The 10470-nt window shown below is 48.9% G+C and overlaps 1 protein-coding gene across 1 annotated transcript; it reads right to left on the bottom strand.

Annotated features, from left to right (window-relative positions):
- Nucleotides 1-4537: 4537 nt before the first annotated feature.
- On the bottom strand, nt 4538-9826 carry BOD1 (biorientation of chromosomes in cell division 1). Its single transcript, XM_062502068.1, has 4 exons — nt 9614-9826; nt 8455-8579; nt 6566-6766; nt 4538-5377 (listed from the first exon to the last, which is right to left on the bottom strand). Exons 1-3 carry the CDS (start codon nt 9824-9826, stop codon nt 6568-6570), a joined length of 537 nt encoding a protein of 178 aa, XP_062358052.1. The 3' UTR covers nt 4538-5377; nt 6566-6567.
- Between the last annotated feature and the right edge of the window lie 644 nt (nt 9827-10470).

Genomic DNA, 10470 nt, shown 5'->3' with positions numbered 1-10470 from the left:
CAGGAAACCCTGCCTTGATACAAAAACCATAACAAACAGCTTAATTGACAGGGACCACGGTGAAGTTTACCCACCAAAACTCACATTTTCCTTTTGTGCCAAGGAGATTCTCTTCCTAAAGCACAGAATTTTTTTTTTTTTTGAGATCCAGTGAGTCTCATAACCAGATAAACATTTTACATCCCACCCCAAAAGCAGCTTGTAGGCAAGCTGTGTTTTGGGGTGACCAACCCCATTTCATTTTCCTCAGCAGCCCCACAGCGAGAGCGATGCCAAACAGCAAAATTCCCGCTCGGGGACGGAATTTGGGTTTGAGCTGAAAACCGTGATTTAATTAAAAAAAAAAAAAAAAAAAAAAAGCCCAAAACGCAGAAGTCTCATCTCTCAAATCCTGCCTCGGGTTGTCTTTTTGACAGAAGTCCTTCCCTGCTGTTTCCCTGCCCCTGGCAGAGCCTGGAGCTGCTCCTGCGGCCCCGCACGTCGGCAGTGGCGGCCGGGGCTGGGGGGCCAGGGGGGATTGGGATGGCCTGAGCGGGGCGTGCTGTCACCACAGCAACCCCCTGGCCTTCCCTCCGGACCCCTGGGGCTCCCTGGCGGCCGCGGGGGCTGGGAAGGCTCGTGTCAATCTGCTGGGCATGGAGCCGCATCCCGGTACCCACGGAACCGGCGCTGGTTAAACGGGGAACCTGTTCCCAAAATAAATCACTGAGGGGGGATGCTGGACACCCCCCATCCCCTTCAGTCTCCGTGACATCCCTCGACGAAGCGGGATGGGATGTTTTGGGATGCCTGGGGGAACTGTCAGGTGTCACCTGCGGGGCCGGCAGCTGCCAAATCCCAATTTTCCAAACCCTTTTGGGAAGGATGGATTTTTGCACGGGATTATGGTTGTGTTCAGGCTCTCCTGTAGGAAGCAGAGATTCTGACGGGGTTGGAGATAATAAGTCACCCCTTTTTACAGGTGAAGCAGCTTTTTTGTCCCCTGAGAGGAGCTGGGGATGGAAGGGAAGGCAATGGTTCAGGTGTTCCTTGGGTGGGGTGAGATCAACCTGAGCCCCTGGTGCTGAGCAGAGTGTGCCAGAGCATGGGGGGAGAGAAACACAGAGCTCTCCAGAGCAAGGCAAGGCTCAGCTGAGCTTTATTTGGGGTTTCTTGAAAAGATTTGTGTTATTGGGGTGCTTTTTGCAAGGTGTTGTGTGTGTAGTGTGGTTGGAGCAGCCAGGGAGTGAAGGTGTGGAGCTCAGGAGCTGGTGCTGGTGATATCCGAGGTTCTTTTTCTTGGTCAAAGCAGTCCTGGTTTTACTGGGATGGCAGAAGTTGGGCAGAACTCCCTGGAGGAAGGAGTAAATGTTGGCAGGAGGAGCCGGTGGAGGTGCATGCTGGCAGGGAGGGGTGTGTTTAATGTCCTGGTGTCTCACAGGGAGAGCTGCGGGGGAAGAGTTCCCACAGGGTTTTCTTCTTTTGCTGCGGTTGTGCTGCCCCCTTGTAGAGAAAGTAAATTTTGTGAGTGTTCTCAGAAATGTGATTGTTTCATCTCCCTTTTGCAGAATTGCAATGAAATGTGGCACTCACTTCAGTGTTTTTGTATTTCTGTTAGAAATCCCCTTCCAAAATGAGTATATTTAATGTATAGGGTTGCTTGGAATTTCCAAAGGCCCCAGTTCATCAAACTGCAGCCATCTGTTCTCATGTGAATTTTTTGTAGGGCCGACACCTGAAGTGCTTTGGGGAATTTTTTTCCCTTTTTTTTTTTTATTTTTTTTATTTGCATGAGCAGGGATCTGTTATAAAGACACCAGTGCAAAAGGCACTGAATTCTGTGAGTCAGGGAGATGGAATTGGTGACACACGAGGTCCTTCAGCCTCTTCAGGTGGGCTGGACTTGTTGCATTTTGCTTTTGCCTGGTTTGTCCCAGTGCTGCAGGGGATTGCTGGAGCCAGCTCCCAGCCTGATGGCTGAGGTAGCACATTTCTCTGAGCATGGCTTGGATGGTGTCTAGACTGGGCTGGTCACTGCCCAGTCATGTTCCTGAGGCTGAGCCCACAGCTCTGCTCTGTTGTGGGCTCAGCACCTGAATCACAAAAATGCAAGGACTGCAGCAATGGCTTTGATAAAATCTCATGGCACAACCAGCTGGGGCCTCAACCTTGTTCACACCTGTGAATTTGTAGAGGCCAGGATTTACAGTTCCACATCCTAAAGCTGTGATTTTGTCCCTGATCACTGGGGCTGTTCACTTCTCTCCCCTAATCCTGTTATTCGTTTTTTATTGCTGAACCTCTTGAGAAACGTCAGTGTCTGCTGCGTGATTTGCATTGGACAAGCACAGTCAGAGCTCATGGAAACACTCTGGGAAAGCTGTCTCCACACCTTGCTGGGTTGATTCACTCAGGAGGCAGTGAAAGAATCCTGGATCTGCTCGGGATTTGCAGGGAGGAACTCAGAAATGAAGCAAGAATTTATCTCCCTCTTACGGCCGAATTCCGAACAACTGCGCTTGCAAAGGGAGGGAAGGAGCAGAATTCCTGCACTCGGTGGTGGTGGAGGGACCCCAGCTGCCCACCAGCAGTTAAACAGAGCTCTCTGCAGGGAAAAAATCCGTGCTAAAATGTGTTTTCCACTGCAGTATAAAACACAAAATATCTGTGAAAGAGTTAAACTGCTCCAGTTCCCTGGGAGTTTGAACCCAGTACTGGCTAAATATAGAATTATGGAATCTTAGAGTGGCTTGGGCTGAAGGGACCTTAAAGATCACATAGGTGATGGCAGTTTGGTTCTGCTCCTTCTGGTGAGGTCTGCTTGAGTCAGTGTGACCCACTCAAAAACTTCCACTGTAGAAATCCAAAATCCACTCAGGTGGAACTGTGACCTTGATAAGGTGACAGCAGCTGTGGTTTCTGCCTGGCTCTGTTGGGTAACCTGCTCCAGGTTTCACTGAAAAGCATCTCTGGGGTTATCACAGAACAGTTCCATAGTAAGTGCCTCGAGGATCATCCCTTTATTTTGTGTAAGCTTTGCATAATAAGTTGAAAAACCCCAGAAAATACTTATTAATTTAAATCAGTTAAACTCCTATTCAGTACTTGGAATTAAGATTTTCTTGGACTAAAATATGCATGCTTGTAAAAATGGATTGCTTTGTGTGTTTGATATGCGTTACGTGTACATTTTTCAGGAATAATGGGGGAAAGGCAATGGAATTCTGCTGTTCAGTTTTTCTAATATGACAGCATTTGGGACACTGTCAGTGGAACAGGGAGATCAGAACTGTTGTATGGCTGCAGGCCAGGGTTTGAGGGGAAGAGGGGAAGATAGTGGGAAAATATGGAAAGTTCTGCAGTGCTGCAAGTGATGCTTGTGCAAACATCTCACTTTAATGTGAGCTTCTTGATTCCTTCAGTGTCTTAGACTCTCTGCCTCCCTGGACTCCTCAGGCTGTGTTTAACACACCCAGCACAGCAAAACCTGACTCGTTCCTCAACTTTAGTCCAACATCCTGCTGAGGGGACAATTTCAGTTCTACAGTGGGTACAGCTTTTGTTCTGTTCTGGTGTGAAGATTTCTATCCCATCACTGAGGTTTTAAGGCTGGAATCCCGAATCTGGCTGTGTGACTGATCGAATTTAATCAAAAGGCACTGCACAAATCCTTCCTCATAAGGGCTTGGTGGCTTTTGTCATTGTTCCATTGTGTCAGGGGTGCTTCCAAGGCTCTGATCCAAAGCAAGGACTTCAGAACCCCAACACTAAAGCCTCTGATCCCAAACTGCCTGCCCCAACTCTTCAGGTGCTTCTGTTGTGATCTGAAGGTTCCCACAGCCACTGGAGCTGAGCACAGGCTGGGCCCCACCAAAGGCACAGCACAGTCAGAGTTAACACAGAGAGAACAGTGGAAAAGCCTTTTAAAAACCACTCTGGCTGTGTCTATTCTCCTTCACTCTTCTTTTAAAGCAGCTGTCAGGTAGGAAATGCAGGTTCAGGTTCCCTCCTCACTGCAGTAAATCCAGCTTGACTTCCTACAAAAAAACCCTGAGCTGGTGTCCCTGCTCCCTGACTACTCCTACTGCCATCCAGAATTTGCCTAAGCAGACAGAATCCCTTTTGTTGGCTCTTTCTAAACTGTTAAACAATTTTTATCCCCCTGAATCAACGTTTCAGTTCCAAAGAAGTGGTTGAGAACTCCATCAGGAGGTAAAAGATTCTTTTCTGTCAAGAGCTGCCCTTAAGGCCCTAAGGGAAAACATTTATTACACATTTGGAGCAGTCTTTAACTCCCAAACCAACATCCAGGGGAGAACCCTTTACTCACACAATCCTCACAATATTTTGCATTTTCGAGGCATCTTCTCTGGAAAGGATACTAAAACCATCTTATCTTATTTCATGATAAGAAAACCCCAGTTTGTTAAGCCTGGATTAACCCATAAAATGTGTAAGGTCACATTTTCCTTAGGGTTCCAGCCATCAGGACTCCTGGACTTCTTTAAATAGTTTCTCCTTTAAAAAAAAAAATGCTGAAGAAGCCAAGCCTCAGAGATGCTTTTTGAGGTGTTTTATTGCAAAAAAGGTGTGGACATTTGCTGGCAGAACAGGTTATCACATTCTCCATTTGACTGTCATCCAGAGGAAACTGCATGCATTCAAGCTGAAAGCATAGGACAGTTTCCACCAGGCACCTGAGAAAGAAAAGTCTTCCAAGCAGAAAAAGACAAATTTCCACCTGATCCTCTACTCTGGTATGCCCTTTGCTCCCCAGAGTTCCCTGGGAAATAGGAGTGACATCAGCTATAGGCATAGCCACCTGTAAACGTGTTCCTGTGTTCAACAGAATTGATCTGGGTAATAGATCCTGAAGCTTTAGCTCCAGTTTTGACCAGGAAATGCCTCTCCCAAAGCAGGCAGTGCAGTGAGATCCACCTGACCTGGCACCTGCTACTCCCTGTAACCCAGCAGAGGCTTCCCCTCCTCTGGCTTCTATCAAAAGAAATCTGATAGCTCTACTTGGTCTCCAAAAAATACCCCACCTCCCAAACCCTCCTTCCTTTCTTTGTGCTCCTTGTAGTCCCATAACACACTTTCCCACTCCCTCCAGACAGCAGACAACTCCTTTTTTTCCTTCCCACCCCCTTGCCCAAAGGCATGACTAATGAATACACACTGCAGTTCACAGCAAAAATCTCTCCACACTTGGGCTGTCCCTCCACAGGCAGAACTCCAGGTGCACCTGAATTTCCCCATTTCAGTGCCTATTTCCCACAGGCCTAATAAAGGTTAATCATCTTTGGCAGACAGCAGTCCTACACCAAAGGGAACAAGGAATCCATTGCCAGTCTAACAGGGCATGTTGCAACTGCAGCTGCTCAGCAGCAGGATCTCCCTGCAAGGAAAAAAAAAATAAAATTTTAGAGGATGTAAAAGCACCTTCACAAGTCAGTGCATTAGGACAGATTAGGATATATTAGCAACGGCACTTTGCTGTGGGTTATTATGGACTTTTAAACTACTTGAACCAGACAAATGCAAAAATTCAAGGCATTAAAGCTGGAAGTCACAAGTAAATAACACAGGATGATACTACAGCCACTTAAACTTCTACTATTAAGCTAAAGCTCCATGCTGGTTGCTCTGATAATTCCAAGCATTAGAACAGCCACTGCAGGTTCTTATTCCTTCTAAATAAATCAGCTGTAGATTATATGGAGCATTTTTGTTTTCAGAAAGCCCTGGCAGATGGAACAAATGACAATTAACTTCCTTTCATGCAGCATGGTTTGAAGTTCCCCAGCAAAGCTGCAGACTGAAATTTCCCACCAAGGCAGTGGCTCCTCAATATCCAACTCAACCTTTGCAACCTTAGCAAAGCTGGGCATCTTGTGCTATGCCAGAGGAGCAGTTATGGCCCCCTGAGGCCCCTGGAGTTATTTTAATCACAAAAACCAGAATGAACTTGTTTGCCACAAAGGCACCCTCAGTCCTTGCAGCTGGAAGATTCAGGTTGCTCTATTTAAAACCAGTTTTTTTGAGTGAACAGCTTTTCACTCCCAGAGATGTTGCCCTTACTCCAGCAGGACTATTTTGGTCAGTGACAATTCAACACTCCAGTGTTTGTTCTGAAGCAGAGATACCTAAAAGTTCCAATACTAAGCCACAATAACTTGTCACCACTCTATTCCCAATTCTTTATCAGTGAATGATATATATTTTTAATCCATTTGATACAGTTCTGAAGGCAATCCAGCCACTTCCATGTTAATGCTGCTGGATTTGCTTTGTATTTTTATTTTTTGTATTTTGGATACGTTTTACTGGAATAAAAGGCTTTTTGGGCTGATCCAAACCCAGCTCTTGGAGAGTGCACAGTGCTCCTTGATAACTGGTTTACATCATCCCTATGTCTTCGTCCCAGATATTTTTAGCAGCCACTGGAGTGGCAGAGGGATGTGTGACAATGACAACAGGCTGCTGATCAAAGTGTCCCCTCTGCCAAGCCCTCCTCTATCTTGCACTGTGGAAATACAGAGATGAGGCACAAGGAATGTCAGCACTAAGTGCAGAGATACCAGACCTTTAGGAGGCATCCTGAGATGGAGCAGGAGGATCCTTATTCTCAGGCTCTGGAGGAGGAGCTGGCACATTTTCCTCTTTCTTTTGTGCAGCCAAAAATTCATGAATCGCCCTCTCTATCTGAGGCCTGAAGATGTGGTTTAGTTTTGGATCCACCACCTGAGAAATAATTCTGTCCACTCCAGCTTCCAGCATTCCTGACCTTGAACAAAGACAAAGAAGTCATTCAGCTCCTCTGAAAAACTTCTCCCCAATCTCCTCCAGAAACTCTCCAGAGCCCTCCTGTCAACTGCAATTAGCATTAACATGGTGAGAACTGCAGCCTACTCAGGAGATCCTTAACAGGGACTTGTTTCACTCACCTATTTCTCTCCCTGCTCCCTACAGAATTAACAACTCACATCTGGTCTCCCAGGTACTTAAATGACACCTTGGCCAAGAGCCACTTTTAATAGGGCTCCTGTGGAAACCAGGTCAACATGAAAGCAAACAAACACATTTTGGCACAAATACATTTTGGCACGAAAAGAGAAATAAGCTATTCTGAGGAGGAGGGCAGGTGAGAGCACAGGCTTTTTTTTGGCTGAGTGGAGGGAGAAGAGCCCTGCCCCCTAAGAACAGGACTGTCACTTGCTCCTTGTAACAGTCTAGACAGATGGGTATGAATTACAAAAACAAGACAGTGAGCACACAGCAGAGGTTCTGGACTGAGCAGCAGGAACTGAAGTGACTGGTGACTTCAGGAGCTGCGTCAGGCTCCTGGATTGTGGGGCACAGGCTGTCTGGGAGGGTTAAGTCATGTCTGCAAGGGAGCAGGGACAGGAAATGGAGATGTTCATGGCACTGGGAGAAGGAGCCACAGGATAATGAGGCAGTGAAGGATGCAGAGACAGAGCACCTCGTGCCACCTCCAGGTAACATCGGCCCGGCTGGGCAGGACGCACACCTGGACACCCCCAGGGCTCAGCCCTGCCCCTCCAGGAGTGACAGGGACTGTTCAGACTCCCCATGGCCGGGGCTGTTCTTCTGGGAAGCAGCCTAAGCTTTCAGAGTCACAGAATAGTTTGGGTTGGAAGGGAGCTTAAAGATCATCCCATTTCAACCCCTGCTATGGCAGAGACACTTTCCACTGTCCCAGGCTGCTTCCAGCCCTGTTTAACCTGGCCTTGGACACTTCCAGGGATCCAGGGGCAGCCACAGCTTCTCTGGGCACCCTGTGCCAGGGCATCACCACCCCCCCAGGGAAGGATTTATTCCCAATATCTACTGTAACCCTGCTCTTTCAGTTGAAGCCATTCTCCCTTGTCCTGTCCCTCCAGGCTCTTGTAAAATTTTCTCTCCATCTTACTGGCTCCTTCAGGCACTGGAGGGGCACAGCAAGATCACCCCAAAGCTTCTCCTCTCCAGGCTGAACAATCCCAGCTCTCCCAGCAGAGCTGCTCCATCCCTCTGCTCATCCTGGTGGTCCTCAGTGCAGTGTCTGAAATGGCTGGACAGGAACTCTCCTGTGTTGCAGGAGCTCAGGCTGGTGCAGAAATTGCTGTTGACAGGGACTGGAGTCTACACACAAAGCTTTGGCATCCTCAGGACTCTTTCTTTAAAGAATCTTTAAAGGCTCTCCCCTTTCTTTAAAGTTAAGATCAAGGTCATCCAGCTCAGTACAGCAGGCACAGCATTCTTGCAGCAATAATTTGGACAGCAAATATAAATATTTCACCACTCACAAACACCCCTTTCAGGCAGAGCAATAATGTGCATTCTGGGGAGAGTTCAGACTGCATTCAGTCTCACAATGAAACTCAGGGAGGACAACAGCAAGTGCTGTGGAAAACTTAATTCTGCCAGTTCTCCCTTTCCTTAGGTGATATATGCAGGCTGCTGCTCACTTACTGGATCACACTCTGCCTCAGCCCGTTCCTTAACTGGTTCTTGTTCATGGCTGGGTTCCATTCCTGCTTGTCCAGGTGGGTCGATACAAAGTTGTCGACTTTCTGCCTCAGGTTCTGATAGGCTGGCTAAAAAAAATAAAAATAAATCCAGTTCAACAGCTCAAATACCTCCAAACAGCCCCCTGCCAGAGCCCTTCACAGTGCAGCTATTGTCACACACAGACTGCTGTGTTGTCTGTGTTGCCCTCCTTTCACTCTCTGAACAAAGATAATCCTGTTTTCCCTGAGACACAACTGGAAATTGCACAGAACACTCAGTGTTGTAATAATTCAAACAGCTGGAGAGATTGGGGCTGAAATTGTAGTCAAGTGCAAACTGTGCAGACAGAGGTTGTTTAAGCAGAGTTCTTGTTGTCTGGAAACCCTCCACCCCAGAATTCCTAGGAAACTGGCTGAGCAATACTGTCACTAAACAAGAACTTGAATAATTGCTTCTGTGGCACTAGCAGAGAAGAATAAAAATATAAAAATTGTAATTTTAAAGGTAATTATTTGAGTTTTACCAGAGCAAATGTAATTCTGTTGAACAAGAACTTTAGCTAACAAATCCATATAAATACTCAGGACCATCCAAATCCTGGATGCAGGGGAAGGACAAGAGGGAATCAGGAGCATTTCAGAGTTTGATGCGTCTGTCCTGGGTGCTGGCCCTGAATGAGGACGGCAAATCCCAGGAGAGGGCTCTTGCTGGAAGCATAAAACTTTGTGAAAGCAAAATTAATCAAAAAGCGCTGAATTCTGACAGAGCCACCGCGAACAATCCAACTTGACACTGAGAGCTCAACTTGACTACTGGCAACAAACGACGAGCAGTTTGTTGTGGCTGTATTTAAAAAATGAACGTCAAACAGTCTGAGAACACCTTCTCAAGAAACAAAGGTTAAAGGTTTGGTTTGAGAATACGGGAATTTTTGAAATACAGGTTGAGAGCAGCGCTGTTCTTACGGAAAGGTAAAAAGCCCGGGCTGAGAAATGAAAGGCTGAGCTTGTTCCTGCCCGGGGTGTGGAGGTGGCTCCAAGGACCTGCCGGGAGCAGCCCCGCAGCTGCGGAGCGCGGCGGGGAGCGGGGAGGGCCTGGGCTCGGTGCCCGGCCCCGGTACCTTGGTGTCCACGTCGGCCAGGCAGTCGCGGCGGAAGCCATCGAAGAGGCCGCGGCTCTTGAGCTGTTCCACGATGATGGCGATGAGCTGCGGGTCCCCGGGCGGCAGCGAGGCGGGGTCGGTGGGCCCGGACCCCGCGGCCCCCGCGCCGCCGCCGCCGCCGCCGCCCCCGCCCGCCGCGGCCCCGCCGCCGCCGCCGCCGCTCTCCGACATCGCCCGCGGCCTCCGCGCCCGCGCGCGCCGATGGTGTCAGCGCGTCGCGCCGCATCACGGGGAGGCGAGTTCTCCTCAAGGGAGGCGCTATGTGCTTGTCGCTTATTGGAACTACAAGTCCACGCGTGCATCGCGGCGCGGCCCCGCGAGGCAGCGGAAAGGCGGGCGCGTTGTTGTCGCCGTGCATCTTGGGAGCTGTAGTTCACGGGACAGTGAGGCCCCTCTCCGCGTCCACCGGTGGCTGCGCGGGGATGGCGGTGCTGGGGTCACCCGGCCGGGGAGGTCACAGGGCTCCCCGTGTCCCCCTCCAGCGGGATCAGCCGTTGTGTTCCTCAGCACCGCCCGAATGCTCCAGCTGTGCGGCTGGATGCTCAAGGATCCCTCTGCCATGATAACAGCGAGGTTGTGTCTTGCGTGTGTTCTCTTGTGCTGTAGGGAGCGCAGAGATAATGTAAATCGCGGGGCGAAAGAATCAATTAGTGTGAGATCGTGCTGTATTTCTATCGGGATCCTGAGACCCGAGTGCCCCCAGCAAGGGCTGTGTGTGCTGGGACCATCGCTGACACCGATTGCTCCTGGGAGCTGCAGGGCACAACCCCTACACGTTGGGTTTGTTTCCCTCCCGGTGATGCTGGGAGGGATAA

Source organism: Cinclus cinclus, chromosome 14 (genome assembly GCF_963662255.1).
Source record: "Cinclus cinclus chromosome 14, bCinCin1.1, whole genome shotgun sequence".
NCBI classification, from domain to species: domain Eukaryota; kingdom Metazoa; phylum Chordata; class Aves; order Passeriformes; family Cinclidae; genus Cinclus; species Cinclus cinclus.
Note: the sequence above shows the minus strand (reverse complement) of the source record. Positions and strands in the feature narration are given on the sequence as shown.